Source organism: Symphodus melops (genome assembly GCF_947650265.1).
Source record: "Symphodus melops genome assembly, chromosome: 12".
Lineage (NCBI taxonomy): Eukaryota > Metazoa > Chordata > Actinopteri > Labriformes > Labridae > Symphodus > Symphodus melops.
The window spans coordinates 23,036,004-23,055,522 of NC_136702.1; the positions used below are offsets into that span (position 1 = coordinate 23,036,004).

A 19,519-nucleotide genomic window follows, 5' to 3' on the forward strand; every position below is an offset into this window, starting at 1 on the left:
GTGATTTTCACTGACAAACTTTGGTTTGGCTAGGAATAATGCATGCTATGCTAAGCTCAAGATCGGCTCTTTTGTAAAGCATCTCAAGATAACGCTTGTTATGAAATGGCTCTATACAACTAATGATTGATTGATGGATGTGTCGGATGGTTAAGGAATATTAAGTAATAAAACAAGGTGCATGCAGAGGTAAAAGCTTTTATAATGACTGGGAACATTGGGCCGAGGTGATCTCAGTCAGGCTGAAAAAACTCTTCAGATTATTTTTATCATTGAGATCCTCATCAGTGTTAACCACAAAAATCACTTAATATACAGTATGTACATTAAGAGTGAGACTCATTACATGCCGCGTTTATAAAGATGAAAGTATTAAAAATAAATGTTTTTGTTGTGTTTCTGCATGAAATCAGACTAACTACAAAAATCACTTTGTAATTCAAGAGAAGTGAATAAATGCAGAAAGCACTGCCTTCAAAATGAAATGTAAGCTGTCGATGTAGAACTGATCATGTAGAAAAAAGGTTAAAAGTCTAATTTCTCCTCACATCAATATCATTGAAACAAAATGTAAATAACAGCTTGTGCTACAGTGACCTCAGAGAATAAACATTTAAATATTAAAGGAAGAATGTGTAACATTTTTAAACCAGTAGATGTCGCCCTTGAGCACCAGTGTGCAACCAAAACAAACAAAAGCACAATTAAGCGCAAGTAGTCGACCAAAATTGACCAAAATTGCTCGATCACCTGTGTCCTGCATCGTTGTGTTAGCAGGCTAATGTTAGCGCTCTTTAGTTAACTCGTAGCTTCACATTACATATAAATCAATGCAAAATGAGCGTGATCTAAAGACACCTATACGAGACATCCAAACAATCAGTATGTTCTTATTTTTGTTTCTAGTCCTTGAATAAAACAACTTTATACACTAGGCCGTCCCATCCATGTAAACATGATGTAAACATGATGTAAACATGATGTAAACAACAACACAGCTGGTGGGACTCGAGTTTCTCACTCGCTGTAAACAGTCAGGACTCAGACAGAAGTTTACAGGATGTACTGGTGCTGTATTTATGTTTACAAAGTTGCACATTCTTCCTTTAATTAGATCCATGTTAATCACAGAACCTTTAAAAATAACCAGGTAAGACCTGCAGAACCTGCTTTAATATCAATCACCTTTATTCCACTTCTCTCTTAAAATCAGTATCACCTGTTTTCAAAGTTAAAAACTAACATCACAAATTGTTCAAATAAACCCATTAAAAGGAAAATGTTTAATTATTACAGAGTAGAACATGCTAAACTATTTAGCTTTTAAATAGGTTGCTTTTTTTCTAATATAGTTTAGTTCCCTGCAAATATTTGAAATAAAAGATTTCTGAACATTTCATGAAATGCTTTTTCTCTTTTAGGTGAAGTTATTATAGATGAACTTGCATGTTCATGGCTGCCAATCATTTGGATGCAAAAAGCTGCAGGTCTAGTGTCAAGCATCACATCGTAGTTCACATCAATTAAAAAATAAATATATTTGAGATCTCAGAACAATTACTCTACAGGTAAACATTTAAAACAGCCCCCCCTTCTGAATCCATCGCTGTGAATTATAATAAAATATCGAATAACATGATTGATGACTAGTCACAAAATGCTGAGCCTCCTCCTCATGAGCCCTGTGTCATTACCGGTTTCTGCAGGAAGAGAGACACACACACACACAATCATTGTTTGATTAACAGAGAATCAGCCGTGTCATGCTTTGATCGGGTTAATGAATTCATCGTTAGCTATGATCTCATTCATGTCGCCTGAGATGAAAACAAATACAGCAGGAACTTCAACAAGTCTTTATCAGCAGGATGTGAAAGTGAAAGAGAACCAAGAGGAAACATGTTAGAGCGGCAGTCAACCCCAAATAATCCCACAGTGTGCCGTTTCATCTCCATCAAGCTCGAGTGTTAAGAGAGGTGCGAAGAGAGAGCACACACTGAAATATCTAACTGGTGTTATTAAGGGGAGTGAAGACGGTGAACTACAGCGACGGATCCGTCCTAAACTCACCTCTAGAACCAGAATCTATATTTTTATTTTCTGCTCAAATGGAAGAGCTAAAATGGCAAAGTGTCTTTCATGGTTGAGGAGAGACCATTATTTTTTAAAACCTCCCAAATGTTTGGACAAATCTGTGAGTGCAAGCAAAAGTATTCTAAACGTCCTCGTAACGAGAGGAAAGCGGGTAGAAGAAGGATACGTAAGCTCACAGTGAAATGTATATTTCTGGTGCTTGTGGTTAATAGAGACCAAACAGTTGTAAGCTTGTGTGGGCGTAAGCTTTCAGTGACGCAGGAATGCACATAATTAGTACATCGATCACTTTTTAAACTGCAGTGAAGCCCATTATGACACCAGCCACCACCAGAGCAGCAACTCACACCGCCAAAGCGTGAAACACGTAAATGAAGAGTTCATTTCCAACTATGGAGCCATATGTGGGGGAAAAACTAAATTAGAAGAGTGATATTTAGGAAATCTACTTTTTTTTTTGCCAAGAGAAATCATAATCTACACATCACTGCCATGTCTGTAAAAGTAAAGACATCCCTGTTTGTCTTTATACGAAGCTACTAAAGTCCTCGCTCTAGCATTGTTTGTTACTTACAGGCGCTAGAGTACTTTTCTTTATATCTTATTTCACCTGGCAAGAAGGTGAATTCCTAAAAATGTAAAATTCTTTTTTGCTTTTTGAACAGTAAATCTCTTCTGCCAGCAAACTGCTGTTCAACTTTTTTACATCAAATCTTTTTTCTGTTTGGATGGGGGTTTTTTTCACTTCGTCTCCTAAAGGTGTTTTAATAACAGGATTGGATCTGAACTCTTCACTGCGTCCGGCACCACACAGTGGGCTCATACCGCACAGGTAGCCCTGGGTCGGGGCTTGGCCACCGCGGTCCTCTGAGTCAGGGAGCCCCTGTAGGGGGTGTTCCTCACAAAGTTGTCCACCTGGTCTGCAAACATACAGCAACCACATTGTACATACATGTTCCACCAGCGCTTCAATTTAAACTCATTCTTAAAGCAGGTTTGTGATTTCCTTTATAAATGGTGTTGAAAAAAAGCTGGATATTTTATTCACAGTGGATGGAGAGAAAATTCAGATGAAATATTCCACAGATCAAAAAATACAAGAGTATTAAAAAACACTCGTCAGAAGTCGTGTGACAAACTCCTCCTATATTATCATATAACTGTTTTCTATTTGTGATGGAAACGATGGAACGTTTGGAATTGCAACACTAAATCTTTCAAGAAAACCCAAATAAAGTTCAAGCATAAGAGCAGCCACTCCCATGTTCTCCACGTTAAAATGACCTTTTTTTCCCACTGAAGAGGAACATACCAGCTGGGTCTCTGTTTAAAGAGAATAAAGGACTTTAACATTAATGTGCATCTTTGTGCAAACTCCTTCTGTAATATTGTCAGAATCTTTGTAGCGGCAGAGAAAAAGCCCTTTTAGTGAACACGTGAAAGATTATGTTGCAGCAGTTATGTGCCTGTTGTCCACTCACACATTTTATTACACTGACTGAACTCACAATGCCAAATTCACAACATTTCCCACTATTGTTTACTGTTGCTAGGTTACAAAAGTTAGCGCGAGGAGCACCCCCCAGTAGTTAGCATGTGGTCTGTTTGGACTAGTTTTGAATGATTTATAATTTCTTTTTATTCCAAAAAAACACTTAGGAAACTAATTTTGTAACAGCTCTGGACATGGAAACTGCGGACTGGAAAAGATCAGTGATCATCTCATCTGCCAATGATAAGGACAAAGATCAAATCAGAAGCCCCACCCCTATATGTTTTAATTAGATGGTGAGAAAGAAGGGACGCAGTGTTCTAAAAAGTTATCTATTTCCGTCTGAGAGCGCTGTGAGTGCAGTGACTAAAAGCATCTGTTGCTGGGGGCGTTTGCTAGTTTAGGATGTTGAGCTGTGAAAAACAAACTAGTTTGGGAAGGAGGACAAAAAAGGTGAAGCCAGTGCAAAAAAAATGACGTTGGTTGACACAGATCCTGAAGCTCATCTCCTGGCTTCAGTTTAGGGAAAACTTAAAAGTCAATTCTAAAAGCCTTCGAACCTTTCAGTATTTTTATCCTGACAAGAAGTTAAAATCAAACCCAAGTTTAAGAATGCCAAAATTACCCTTCAACAACCCCCAACTTGCCCTCAAAATATTTGCTTTTTTTCATTTACCATACAAATTGCTGTGGGAATTCTGCATGAAGCAAAACTGATCATGTGACATACAGCTGGGAAAATGCAATCTGTGGTACAATGGTCTGTTCACCAGCTCATAAAAATAGATCATCATGTTCTCTGAGTTTAACAGGGTTAAGATGTTTTGAGTCATACGGACGGCTCTGGGGATCATGCTCAAGGGCTGCAGTGTCGGCTCTTACTTATGGGAAAGTTGTGGGAAAGTCTTCTCGCTTGGACCGGGATCGCAGACTAGAGGACAAAAAAAAAAGAAATAATTGAAATGTGGGAAAATATATTTGGCCTACCCCTCCTTCTTTTTGGCACCTTGAAGTGTTTAAACATTTATCAGAGACAGACCTGCTAAGGAGAGAGATATCATCTTATTGGTTGATTTGAATCTAAGTGGGCGGAGCTTGAACTCTCCCATTATTACAGGTCTGCCTCCAAAAATAATGCCGTGTGTGTGTGATTGAATCTTCATTAAACAATCTCAAACCAACAAACTTTATAAAAACATCTCTCCCTCTGAAACTCTAATAAATCAAATAAATGGAAAGTGAATATCATTACCCTTCTTCTTTTATCCACCGGCATGCCGGCAGCGTTCAGTGCAGCAATCCTGTTCTCTATGTAAGACACCTTGGGGGTAAAAAGAGAAAAGAAAGTGCATGTATTTATTTATTCTGCACCTTAAGAAACAGATGTAATTCTCCCACTAAGCTTCACTCTGCTGCTGGTTTGTCTTTACTTCACTCTGGGCGTTCTGGACGTTAGCAGCAGCTTGAGCTACCTGGTCCTCCAGCTCACACAGTAAGGCTGTCGAGCCTTTGAAGCCTGCTGCTGATCCCTCCTCTAGAGGGTGCCGCTTCCTCTCCACACTGTCTGTCGATTGGTTTGTCTGTGAGAGGAAGGTGAGGACAAGGGCAATGAATGTCTCTTACAGAATGAACATGAGATGTGGGAATTGTCTGTTGGAAAGAAACTGTGAAAAGGGGATGAGGACATGAAAGTGTTAAAGAGGAAATCAAAGAAGAGAGCGAAAGAATCAAAATTCATAAAACTGGAATTCTTGAAAGCCAAACAAACATCTTATTTTATGATATTAAGCTGAAAACAGAGAACTTTGCTTTGAGGAGAACCCATCTTATTTCAAGATATTCAAAGCAAAACATGAAAGCCTTAGGTTGCTTGTAATGAGAAATGACAAAAATCTGCAAGTAGATCAACAACATTTGCCTTGTTTTGAAAAGAGACGTCTGCAGCTAAGTTAGAAAGTCCATCTCATTAAGAGACACACACCATGTACGATCATTTTGTTCTCCATTGGCATATGAGCTTTCTTCATTACGTGCACATTTAGACCTCATTGACTGTTTTCAATATCCAGAAATTAGTTTTAGACTTAAAAAAAAAGTGGCTTACAAGAATAGTGCTGAGATATTTTAGACTATACAAGATAATAGATAATACTTTATACATCTTACAAAATGGAGAAATTTAGTGTTGCAGCAGCAAAGTAGGACAGCAAAAGAAAATCATACAGAGCAAAATTAAGTTAGTTAAAAATACAAAAATGTATTTATTAAAAAAGAGCTAATAACTTAAAGATGTAAGTGTGTATAAACTGTCTGAACACTATCATGCACACAGTGCATGAGCATGGACATGTTTTGCACATCTGGTCCCATAAATTTTTATTGCAATACAAATGAATTATCATCCTTAACTTAGTCTATGAGGCAGAACAAGCCATTTGATTGAATACAAAGTAGAGCAGAAAACAAAGGCTGCTGGGAGATCACAGGTTTCATAACAGTCGACCTTTGACCCTTTCAGTAAAACGGAAACAAAACGCAGCAAAAGAAAAGTTCAGCTTTAAAAGTGAGGCCCCGAAAGAGGATCGTCCTGTTTGACACACCTGAGAGATATATGATACTTTTAAACATGAAGAACAATAATGCAGTGTGAACAGGCCTCAAGTAAAAAAAACAACAAGATTACATGACGGAACAGCTCTGGTTACTTTGAGGAGGAAATGCCTTTAAAAACAGCTCAGACGATTTAGCACAGCAGCTAAGAAGGAGTTACAGGATGTTTCTGTGTTTCAGTGAATCTGGGAAAGACAGTTTCAAAGGAAAAATAATGCTGAGGCTGAGTGACTTGATTTATGACTACAATATGTGCCTGAGCTGGATTCAGAGCAGAGCTGATATGGAATTTCATGAGCTGACTGTTTTAAAAGAACAGAATGTGCAACCATCCAGATGTGCAGCATGCATGTTTCTGATGAACTTTCAGTCATAACATGATATTTTAATGTCTTTCCTACCTTCTGTGAGTCAGTGCACCGAGGCTGCTCTTCCTCCACTCTGGAGCTGATACTGCCCGTTCTGGATGTGGGTCTGGTCGGCAGTCTGGAGGGTTTGGCATCCACCTCGTGACTCCTCCATGCTGGCACTTCTTGGGAGGAGAGAGGCCTGGTGGACTCGTCTTCATCAGAGGTCAGGCTGTGGTCGCTGATGTTGTCTGTCAGCTCGTGCAGCTTCTGCCTCAGCTGCTGCTCCTCTAAGTCCACCTCCTCCCACTGAGGGAGAGGAGAGGTACTGTTTGGAGTCAGAGGCGGCTGGCTGGTCTGCAGGAGCAGAGCAGAGAATAGATAAGATTTCCAGCTACCTCGGATGAATTTGTGCCCATTTAGACTCTTTTTTTAATTTGTTCTGATTCAATGGAAAATGTTGCAAACACAGTCCAGCAGATGGACATAAAAACTGAGTTTGCTTTTTGCGAAGTGACCCTTTGACCTTGTTGTCAAAAAAAATTGAGTTTCAGACGGCGAGCTCGACCCAACTAGAAAAGTCAGCTACAAACAGGAAAGCATAGAAATGCAAGGATCACCTGTATGTGACGGACTGTGTGCAGCTCACCCTGCTCTCGTCCCAGTGCCAACAATGCTACCATGATGTTGAACAGACAACTTGCAGGTTTAAAGACAAAGAGGCGACTCATGCAGCACATGGATGTAGCATGCAGACTGTGCTCTGGTGAACTCGGTGAAACTCGCTGTATGCAAATGGATTTAAAAATGTGGTTTACCACAAGAAATGGAGAGCATGAGTCTATTAAATATTGCTCTCATTTGAAGCCTGGCAGCCACTAATTACCAGACGAGCTCAAGTTCTGTGTGCCTCTACGGTTTGCTATTTTTGCGGGTAAGTTCCCTCTCCACTAATGATATCGGTGGAGATTTCAGAGCTGGCATCCCAATTAAATCAAAAACAGACACAGAAGCCACATGAGACATCACTTTGGATGAAAGAAAGAGGACTTTTAGTAGCCTAACTGTGTCCCTCACCTCTTCATCAAGGCTTGAAAAAGAAGTACAAATAAATTAGCTCGTTAATTGAAGGGAACTATTTCTGAAAAACAAAGGATGAGATAATTCAAAAAAAAGAAAAAAAAGAAATGAGGACACGTTTAAGCAAACAAGTTTAAAGAAAAAACAATTATTCAAAAGTAGGAGGCTGTTGAGCACGAGGAGACCACAAATTAAAGTTGGTGGCAGAAATCTTATTTCCAGCTCTTCACTTCTGTGAAGTTTAAAAAGAAAGACGATATAAGCAAAAGGTTGCTGCCCCGTAGACACAACTCAATCCAGCATTCATCGTTCACTAACTTAGTCCATCTGTACTTTCTTTTTATACAGCTAGCGTGAGGTTTCACTCTGAAACTTTCATTGTGAACTGGAACCGAAACACTAAAATCTGCCTCATAAATCTTCATGTGTCATGGACACTTTAGAGCAACCCTTTTTTTTGGAAGGTCTATTTTTGGGCTATTGATGCGGGACATATTGATTAATGAGGGACAGGATGGAGTCAAAAACCAGAGGGGGGAGGGAGAGAGAGAGAGAGAGAGAGAGAGAGAGAGAGTGGAGAATGACAATGTGGGAAGGGAGCTACGGGTGGGATTCGTACCCAGCACGCTTCCTGGACTCTAGCCTCCGTACATGGCGAGCGTGCACCAACCACTAGGCTACAGGGGCCCCTAAGCAATAGTTTGTAATGTCTGATCATTTTATTGTGATATGAGTTGGGTTCACTCTTCCCAAAGTTCAACTTGCAAGGAGCAGGAACAAGTTCAAAGACATTTAAAGCATAAAGCAGACCATCTCACTTAACATGACGTCTCTGTTTTCCATATATGTGCCTTTTTTGTAAGCGGCAGTCAAACCTCGTGCAAATGGAGGGAAACATGGCAGCCGCTCCGAGGTCATTCCAGTACAGTGTGTGAAGACGGAGCCAAGTCCTAGTATACATCCAGTTCAGACTTCATCGACTAAAATGAACAGCAGCTGTGCGTGAAGCATAAAAAAATGTGAATGCATGAGCGTGTTAGCGCGGTCTGAGGAACAGGACACAGTTTGGAACATGTTGTGTACTTACAGACATTTCTGTGGCCTGAACAGTGAAGCGATTGAATGTCAGTGTTTCAACTTTTGTGCTTTACGTAGAATGCAATTATTGCACTCGAAAATGAAGGGCTAATGACGCTAATCGCTCCTCCCTGTTGCTATGGCAACTTCCATAAAAAACATGCTCCTGCCAGCTTGTTAAAAGCTTTTGGTTTTAAGTTTCTCTCTGGTCCTCGTGTGATTCCCATCGCTTCTGCAACAGCTGCGTGCAAGTTTGCTAATGATGATTATCTGGCATCTGTGCTGTGTGATTTTGTAAGTTCACCTGGTCGTATGTCGACGTCACCTTCTGCTCCAGGTGGTTTAAGAGGGTTTCGATGGCTGACATACGTCTGTTCATGTCAGTGATCTGGAAAACGAGTCACACGATGAAGACATGAAAAAGACAAAAGTGTAAAGATAGAAGGTTAAATCAAGATGGCGGAAATAAAAACCCCCAAACGCACATAAATATAGTCTCTTTGACGCAACATTCATGAATGCTTAAATCTCCCTCAAAGTGACATCAAATCAAAGGATATCCAATTCATGCACATTGAACCAATCAAATGACTTCTTGGACACACCAACACGTCTTTCAAATACAGATGGCCTTCTTTATCACCCTCCTGATAAAAGTCAAACTCAGTTCTCTGAGCCAAACTCCTTCCTCCCCAAATCTGATTTCACAATAATTGAGAAGTTCCTCTGAAAATGACGAGTCAAAACACCGTTTCCATCCATTCTCAGTTCAAGGTCGCAGAGCCGATCCTATAGTTGTCACTGGGTGAGAGGTGGTGTGGAGAACGCCGCAGTATCCGCGGTGTAGTACAGTATGCATGGGGAGAACATGTTTGGGACCGGGACTCGAACCAGGACACAAACCACTGCAGCCGTGATTGAACAAACTTTAACTTTGCTCAGACATTTTTTTTCCTTCATGTTCTCTGTATCTCCAGACTCTCATCAACTCATCCTAAAGCCTTTGCAACATAAATCAAATACGTCACTTGACTTTCAAACCTCGCTGAGCAGATCGAACTGAACGGTTTCCAAATCAAGATCAAACCGACAGGAAGCAACACTCACACACAGGATGAAGGGCTGCCGTCTGACTAAGCTTCAACTTCACAGCCAGCGACAAATATCAGCGCTGTGTTTGATGTCAGACGGGCTCATGATCAGACTGTATGCTTTCTGCAGGATCCTGTTTGTGTCTCACAGTGTGTTGCCCAGCTGTGAGAAATCAGAAGAAAGCCAGGTGGGGCTGATAACACCGGCCCTTTTATTGTCATGGTTGGCTCCTAACAGCTTTCTGTGATTTTACATTCCTTATCTTTGATAACCAAACACCTTTGTGACTCAGAGTGACTGAAACATGGAGTCCCACAGCGTGCCTGGATTAACTCAAAGACACAAAAACCAGAGGGCACACGAGGACACACGTCGACTCAGTGATTTCTGACAGCAGAGAGGAAAAGTCAGCCGAACTTATGGTAAACAAAGTCTGTTTTGTATCTGCTTCCCATGAACAGAACGCTAACACATAAATAGACAGTGATGTAATGTATGTTTGAAACCACCCTCTGATCTAGCAGCTGTCTCTCTTTCCCCACTCAACACGTCAACCCGATCAACTCGTGTGCCGTTCCATATGTGTGTGTGCGTGTTCGTGTTCAGACTAACACTGGTGGAAATTAAATATCCAAAGAAAAAGCAGCACACCAAAGTGAATTATTGTACACATCTCTCCTGTCTAATCCCTCTTTTATTGACAACCAATGGGCCACATTAGGCTTCATTTATATGAAGCTAATTCCTTCCAGCACACCATGTTGTGGGGAGATCAGAGCTATAGAAAGTGGTCAAAGTCACAAGTTGAATACTTTGTCCAAATACACTTTATAGTTAAGCAGAAGTTTTTTTTCTTTTCTTTAAAGCCTCAAGATTATTATCCATATAAAGTGGGTTTTTTATGGGCCTTCAAACTGGACCATGGGTCAAATATTGGAACAGAACTTTTATAATAAATCATTAAAAAGTTTACAAAAGTAATGCTGCTCAATCATCACTTGTTGGCCTCTGTACATGTGTGGTGGTGACTGCAGAGAGACCCTGTCTGTCCTCTGCCTTGATTTTCATGTTCTGGTTTGTTTCTGTTGACATCTGGATGTTTCTGGGTGGGGAGCTGGTGTGTTTCTGCCAGCCAATGACAGCGCAGCAAGTGAATTTAGGAGTGGATATAATTAAGAGATTGGACACAAATCAAACTGGGGAATATGACGAATGTTGAGGAAGTGGAAAAGAAGAGAAAATATCATCATGATGAGACAAATAGAGTAATGCATCAAGAAATCCCTAAAAACTCAACTCTTCATCCCCTCCTCTACCAGACTATTCCTTCTCTCTATTGTTTTTATTGTTTTGTTTTTGTTCTTTAAGTCTGAGTATTCACAAAAGTGCTACATACAGTAAGTGTATTATTACTATTATAACTTGTACTTTGAGGTCTGAACCCCCACATAAAAGGGTTGAATAAGGCAAAATGTAAAAAATAAACCCCAAGATTTTGCATTACTGAGGATTTCAAATACAGACGCGATAAAGTGATGAAGCTATGAGTCGTACCTGTGGTGGAGGGTTGGATGAGTTCACACTCTCCTGGGAGGTGTGGCTGCAGGGGCCCAGATGAGACTGGTACAGAGGAAAGTTCCGGGAGTGTTCTTCCTCCCCCTCCTCCTCCTCCTCCTCCTCCTCCTCAGAGTCTTCAAGCAGATAGCTGCTGCTGTCCCGAGGACCCCAAGCACCACCGCTGCCACATGAGGAGTGACTGAGCCGCGAGATGGAGCGAGAATGTTGATTAAGGTTGTCTGAGTACGCCAGATCGTCTTGAAGAATAAAAATGATTAGAAGTTAATGAATAAAATGAGATGCTCTTTTTCTCCACATTTGTGTTGAAATGTCACTTTTTTCTTCAATTCAACAAAGACGAAGGCGAAATCCGTAAATACAAGTCCAAGTTTACTAAATGGGTTAGCTAAATTTAGTTAGCTTATTAGCTAAAGAGTAAAATCGAGTGCAGCCTGTGTTCACTCCAAGCAAGGAAATAGCACATCTTCAATTAGCTTAATTCAGTCTAACATCATATAGACAAAATGTTTTCAACACTAGAAGATCCAGTTCACAGTATCACACATTGAATAACGTGCAAGAAACCCCCTAACTAAATTAACCACTCCTCCCGCTTATTTTTGAAGACCAGGTAGGTTTTCTATACTAGCCAGCTCCACCTCTTTGTGTTGCTCCACCATGACTCCAGAAAGCCAACAAGACCACTCTCGTGTCACGGAGCTGTTTGACTATATGATGATAGAGTACATGGAGATGAAGTGTGTCAGATTAAACCAGCCTATTTAGCCACTCAACCACACTGATGCATCATGTGGACATTACCTGGAAGGAGGACAGGTGGTGCAGAGTCAGCTGTATGTTCCCACAGGCTCAGGGTTAGGGTACGTGAACATAGGGGCTGATTTTGAGATAATGTGGAAACATAGGCCTGGGAGGGGGGGACATATGCACGGGGGTAGCACTGCTAATGATAGCATTGTGTGTGTGATTGCTTGTTCAATCATGTCAATAAAGTGTGCACTGATAGGTGGCCAAATCTCATGTTTGGCCTTTTGGGTATTGATAGGCGATTCGTGGGTTACAGAGACCTGCGATTAGGTGGCTGTTATTTTTTTCTTACATTCAGTGAGTTAGTGTGCATGCATGAATGAGCTTGTCATGTGTGTTCTCCTTTCTTTTTACCTTGCTGTGAAGCCAGCTCCACCTCTTTGTGTTGCTCCACCAAAATCTGGTGAAAAACTGAGGCCATGTCCGCCTCCGCCAGCCTCGACTCCCTCACGCTTTCGTCTTCGTCCATGATGTCATTAGAGACGGGGTCCTAAAGGAAAGAGGGACAGGAGTAGTGAGAACAGATGCTGCAAGAGACGAGTCTCAGAGAGAGGACGAAGGTGGGCCGAGGGAGGAGGTACACTTCAAGCATTTAAATCATTGTTGCGCACAAATTAGAGCTTTGTTATGTTCTTTGATTTTATATCAATGTAGTTTAAAAAAGTGAGTGGTACATTCAGGCTTTTTTTTAACTTTTTCTTTTAATGGGTTTATTCTAGAGACAGGACAGTGGACAGAGTCAGAAATCGTGGAGGCAGAGAGTAAAGAATGACATGCAGGAAAGAAGCAACAGGTCAGAGTTGAACTACAGCCTATAATACATGGGGCATGCACACACGAACCACCAGTATTTATACCTAAAATAACTGCTAAAGTACATCTTGACTTATAAAATACCAACTGACTTGGGGTGCTGTACTATCATTACCAACCATGTTTGTCTCTTTTCATCAGATTTACTTTGAAGAGTGTGAAATAAAGCTGTGATAAAGCTGTTATGAATTGGTTTCTTGCTTCTCGATTCTCGCTCGGTTTTGTAAACTGTGGTTTTTGTAAGAGTCTTGCTGCCTGTTAAAGAGCTGACAATATGTTTTAGCATCTGTGCACAAGCATGCACATGTGGATTGAAACAATGAGAGTACTTTGGCCGGATAGAAAATAAGTAATGACAGTGACTGTAATATAACAATGACTCGCCAAACCAGACAAAGACCATTTTACTAAAAAAACAAAACAGAACTGTGCTGAAGAGGAAACAGAGGAGCTCTTGTGTAAAAACATGCAGATTAGTTTGGTTCGGGGAAGATCTGGTTCTGGGTTTGCTCAGCCTGTTTACCTGGTGTGAGGAGTATTTACGGCCCAGCTCGAAGTCAAAGGGATCAACAGGAAGTCTCCGTTTGGCCTTTTTCATCTTCGAGAGCAGAAAGAGAAACACCGTCACCAACGCAGAGCAGAAATAAAGAGGTGGGAAAGGTAAGAGTTTGATCCCAGGAGAGGAGAGGTGAGGAACGTTTCAGACCTAAAACATGTGACCAATAGAAATGCTGTATGTCGTCAGCTCCAAAGCATGACAGGTGATAATCAAACAATCAGCACATCTGGTCTGTATTAATATTTCACTTACTGATCATTTGACCTCATTTCATTTCTCTGAAAGGTTTCTAATCTGTTCTTGGGACAGCAGTATGCTCTAACATGGTGATCCAGTCTAACTATTTAAGACCAGTTGATATAATTGGGGGACATTATTACAAGCCTACAATGGCTAAACACAATATTTGTCTTCTTCTTCGAGCATGTGATTATTGGTAGCTGTCAATATGGAAGGAGATCTATGAAAACTCTGATAACTATGATAACATAGCTTGGAAAAGGACTTAGATGTTCAACGTGATGACCAAATGGTGTGAAGCTTAATGAAATGAAACACAATATGAGATCATGACTAAAAGGACATGCGGAGTGAGGAGTAAATATGATGCATGCTCTGCAACATGTCAGAAATTCCAAGTCTTGGCACATTGGCACATGTCCATTGACAGCAGAAAAAGGAGCACACTCAAACAGTAATCAGTCTTCAGGTACACGACCGCAACAAGACCACACAAAAAAAAGAACAGTTCTGTGAAGTTTGTTTTATCTGGGTGAAGCAGCAACGGACACATCAACACTCAGCAAGAGCAGAAACAGTTTCCTCACACAGATCAGTGAGGCGTTTCCAACAGTAGTACTGCATTTGAAACAGTAGGGGGCGCTGCGTCTGCCTTCTTCTATCATTCTTCAGAAGTCCAGTCATATTAGATCTGAATCAAATCTGAATCTGGGCTCCGAGTGGAAACAGAGGCAGAGCATCCAGAGACCCAGCAGGACCCGGGAGTCCCGTCACGCTTTCACCCCCCTTCAACAGACTCTGCAGTGAATGAACATAAACAAACTCCTGCTCCCACATTACACACACACTGTGGTGTAAACAACTGCAGGTTTTTGGTTTTATGATGAATTCCAGTGGACTCAATGCAACTTTTTCTAAGATCTCTGGAGCTCTTTCAACTCAGACTTTTTTTAATGTACATTATGTTTGACAGTGAAGTATTTACCCACAATACACTGCTGCCCATGACCGTGCCTGACCTTAACCATCACAAGCTGTCAAAGCATTCCAGTTTCTATTTGGGGCTGGTCTACATCATAAAGATAGCCCGTGTAGGAAACAGAGGAAGGACCTGACACAGAGCGCTGACCAGAGCAGACCCTGATCACTCTTTGATGTTTTAAACTACACATGCATTGGAACATTTGTTGGAGTTCAACATTTTGAAAATGTTACCATCCATTTGTGATAGCAGTTTGCGTTTAGAATTATATTATATTATATTATTATTATAATGTGACTGAAAGATACATCATAGTTTTTTTTAAGGTTTAATTTGGGGTTTTTGATGCCTCCACTGACATCTGACAGTGGACAGAGTCAGAGATTTGGGGAGAGACCCTCCATGATAGACGGAAAGAAGTCTCAGATCGGATTTGAATCAATGACCTGAAGGAGATCCTGTGGAAAGTTTAAGTTGCTCATTGGGAGCTGAATAGTTGCCCCTTTTCATTTCCCAGCAGTTGATACGTTCTTGGTCCTGCTCTTGTATGCAGTTTCCTTGGATATGTGTACAATAGTCTTTTTTCCCCACATACAGATATGGACAGACTCAGATATAAAGAAAAATATAAATAAAAGAGCGTGAGGAATGAGAGCTGGGAAAGGACTCAGGTCAGATTTGAACCCGATCAACCCACCCATACAAACTAACCAGTCTTTAATAGTCAAGTTTGCCCTTCACAAGGAAGTGTGCAAACTATTTTATATGTAGATCTAGAGCAGTGACTCCTAAGCTTTTCTTCCTGGGCCCCTTTTAGTAAATGAAAATATCTTTTGTAATTGATCTCAAACATTGTCTGCAAAAAATACTGAATAACTTCCATGTGTAACAACAAACTGATCAAATCAACAAACCACGTTTATAGAAGCAATTCAGAGTGATACTGCAACATGAAACCTTTACATTTGTGATAAATAGTGTGGATTTATTGTCAGCCTCCTGTTTATCTGGAGGTCCTGTCATAAAACATGCCATGCTTTGAAAGCAGTGCAGAAAATCGTCCTGACTTTGAAAACACTTCTCTGTCTGACAACTTAAAGTAAACATGTTACTCTGTTACTGTTAGTCCTGCTGTCAGATGTGTCAGCTTCGTCATTGACCAGCACGACCGTCGAAGTGACTCTGTTGAGTCGTGAAACAGTCTCAGGTTGATCATGTTCAGGTTTAAGAACTGTTTGTCAGGGTTCAGGTTTAAATTAGAACTAGTTACATCCATAGTTACGTAACACACACATTATGAAGTATGCTATGTTACTGATTTAGCTACTGTATGCAGGTGGAAGAAGTCACCTTTGGATAAACACTGAAATTTACACCATCTCTGGGGGACTCCATAATGCCCCTGCAGCATTTTTCATGCTCTCCATGACCTGACCTCAACAGCACATAAGAAAAAATACAAATATGAAAATGGTAATAGAGGGGTACGTAGACTGGAGCCACTGACCAAGCTGCCTTCTTTGACAAGTTTGGAGTCCGAACACTGAAGCTACAGGACAACGAGACCAGCCATGACATGACAACGAGCGACCTTTTAAATGATGAGAGGAGTCCTATCTTCAGTCAAACATAACGTCAACCCATGACTTAACGAAGTGGAACAAACGAAGCTTTATCCAACATTGCTCGTTAGTTGTTGCTTTGATTTTTAAAAATAATTGTGTACTGCAGCAATCTGAATTTGCCCACCGTTACAAATACAGTAACCTACAAAACCTTAATCTGTGGAATTAAAAAAAACAAGTATCGGATATGGCTTGCGGGTTGGCTGAAGTCTCAACATAGATTAGCAATCAGGAGCCATGCCAGCATCTTGTTGTCCCAGTACAAATTGATATCTGTTTCCTGTTTTATGATGCATATCAATGGAATGCTTTCTGCTGGCCACAAGCTCACTAAAACTTAAGTGCCTACAAAATAGCTGCAAGATGCCTGCTCATTTAATGCTCGAAACAAGCAAACAGAGATTTTGCAATTAGTTAGAGCGCATAAATATGGACAAGAACAACATGTTGGAAAGCCACAAGATTAAAATACGTTTCCGTACCGCTTTGTAGTGTTGTGAATCAGCTGCGTCCATGCTGTGCTCCTCGTATCCATCTGCGGATAAAGAAGGCAGACGTGTTGGTGTTAAAGCATTGTAAGTATACTGTACATGCAGTTCTAGGATTTCTGATGAATAATGTGCTGCACATCTTAAACAATCCTCCCACTTAGTGCATGCATCTGAAAATCTCTGAGGGGAGCCCTGCTAAGTGTTACTTTTAAAAACAAAGTTCACAATCCTGAATAAATGACTTCTCTTTACAGCATGATGAATATTGTATATGCTGCAGAATATTGAATGCTTTTATAACATCGTGTCTGGCACAAGTGCAGCATTAGGAGGAACAAATTGGAACGTGTGTTTTCAGCTGCTTTTTACGAGAGTGTGTGAGTTTCGTTTCTGAGTAAAAGTTTCATTCGTGAATAAACCGAAACATAAGTGGAAGGTCTGGGAACTGAAAGGAGAAGCATGTGAGCTCAAGATGAGCAGATGAAGTGATGAGATTTGAAAGCTTGTGCAGAACAACAACATAGTGATCAATGTTAATAAACATCACTGTTCACCACTGTGATGAATATGGACTGGACAACTTTTTCAAAATTTCTGGTTTATTTCAATTTTACAGACATTTTCCACATCACAGGAAAAGATTATAAAAACGTATTGGAAGACAGAGAAGAAGATCTTTAGAGAGTGTTACTAATGCAATGCTTCTACTAGTATAGTAATGGTATCATAACAGCGAGTTTCCTGGCTCTCCTCTTCTCTTCTTGATGTGCCAATGTGAATAAAGCTCAGGCAGAGCTGACTGTGCCAACCTAACCAGAACATTTGAGTCTGCTCCCAAACCAGAGTGCCCACTGTGAGAAACATCAGGAACTGCAAGGCAACAACCTTTGAAATACTCCATTAGATGGAGTCAATTCTAAAAGTACATTACAAGAAAGCAGACAAGACAAGACAAGACAAAAAGAAATGACAAAACACACGAGAGACAAGACAAGAAAATAAAAGAGACAAGACAAAAGAAAGAGGAGACAGGACAAGACAAGGGACAAGAGGTAACAGAGAAGAGGAGAACAGAAACGACCAGAGTCCAGAGATCAGACAAGACGAGCCGAGACAAAAGACGAGACCAGATATGACAGAGACGAGAAGAGACAAGACAAGAGAATAAAAATATTTCTTTACACCGAAGGAAATCTTTCTGCCAGGTTTCTCCAACATTAAAGAGTGACACAAAAAAACATCAAATATAAGAGAAGTACAAAGATAGACAAAGCTCATTATGTAAGTGTTAAGGAAAAGAGTTACTGACAGTAGTTATAACACTTCAGACTCAGGCTCCTTTATGTGACCACAATGACTGGTGCACAGTGATGTTTTTGTTTTTTAGCAAAGCTAGTTGTCAGGTACACGTGATGGAGATGTCACTTGGCCAAATGGACCACCACATTATTAAGATAATAATTCAAACTAGTAGTGTTTAAATCAACATGTTTGCATTGCTACTGTATGAAGAGACAGGCTTAAATCTGACCCTGATTTTCTTTAATAACTGTCTCACTCTTCACCTTCATCTTCTAGCGTGGATATAAACCCGTTCAGCTTTTGTTTTCTTGCCATGCACTTACTCTCACAAATAGCTCTGCAAATTTGGCACATTTTTGGTACTCCTTACTTTTCCACATAAAGTGATAATCAGAAGCAGCAGCTACACTATTAAACTGGAAACCAGCATTAAAGTTTTTTTTTTCTTCGTTAAACTGTGTTTTTTTTATTGAACGTTTGTGAACAAAGACTCTTTATGCGAACATTAGTCCTTGTGCACAAAGACACTGGACACAAAGTATGACACCCTCCGAGCTTTGGGGGCCCAGCGGACCTCAGCAGAACACATACAGTAAAAAAGACGGCACAAGAATGTGCGAGGGAGAGAGAGAGAGAGAGGGAGAGGGAGCGTACAGTCATGCATGGTGAATTTAATTTAGTCACATGATCGTCTGCATGTGATGAATTGCTAATCATTTTAAACGTAATGCATCTGTCAACACACATGTATGATGTTTGGTACATATAACACACATCTGTGCACACACTGTTAGCTTTATTCCTCATTAATACAAGACAAACAAAAGGTTTGTTCTCCTTCCCACTCTCTCTCTCTCTCTCTCTCTCTCTCTCTCTTTCTCTCGCTCGCTCTCTCTCTCTCTGCCTCCGGTTGGCCGAGCTCTGCAAGACAGCACCATTTAATTCCAGGCACAGAGTGGGAGACATGTGACTGGATGATCACAAGGCCCGCTGGGCTAAGCCAACTCGCTCTGTATCCTTTCCCAAAATCCTCCAGGGTGACTCAGCTTAAGCAGTACCAGGAGTCTCGGCTGTCTGCTCATAATTCATTGATCTCTTGTTACTATGATCTCACTTAGAGACCTGCTGTGTCTAATAATGTTTAGAGTCGATGCTGCAAGGGCACTGGGGCCGGAAGATATTTATCAATGATGTGTGTGCAACCTCAAAATATATATATAAAAAATATATATATTAAAAAAAAAAAAGGTTTGATAAGCCTTAAACACTCTGTCAGACTTTAAACATGAGGCGCAACATAAGCATTACATTCAACACATTTGTTCCTCTA

General features: G+C 40.6%; 1 protein-coding gene across 3 annotated transcripts in view; it reads right to left on the reverse strand.

The window, feature by feature from the left end:
- Positions 1-1,519: 1,519 nt before the first annotated feature.
- The window catches only part of mlphb (melanophilin b), a 30,957-nt gene continuing 12,957 nt past the window's right edge, over positions 1,520-19,519 (reverse strand). Inside the window, exons 5-15 of one of the 3 annotated variants that reach the window (XM_079356770.1) lie at positions 16,879-16,931; positions 13,514-13,588; positions 12,532-12,667; positions 11,347-11,606; positions 9,005-9,088; positions 6,598-6,900; positions 5,017-5,166; positions 4,839-4,907; positions 4,469-4,517; positions 2,920-3,014; positions 1,520-1,700 (exon numbers count right to left, since the gene is read on the reverse strand). In XM_079356770.1, coding sequence (XP_079212896.1) covers positions 1,674-1,700; positions 2,920-3,014; positions 4,469-4,517; positions 4,839-4,907; positions 5,017-5,166; positions 6,598-6,900; positions 9,005-9,088; positions 11,347-11,606; positions 12,532-12,667; positions 13,514-13,588; positions 16,879-16,931 — 1,301 coding nt within the window. In that variant the 3' untranslated portion in view covers positions 1,520-1,673. The remainder of the gene's footprint in view (positions 1,701-2,919; positions 3,015-4,468; positions 4,518-4,838; positions 4,908-5,016; positions 5,167-6,597; positions 6,901-9,004; positions 9,089-11,346; positions 11,607-12,531; positions 12,668-13,513; positions 13,589-16,878; positions 16,932-19,519) is intronic. The other 2 variants (XM_079356771.1, XM_079356772.1) reach the window with 2 other exon arrangements.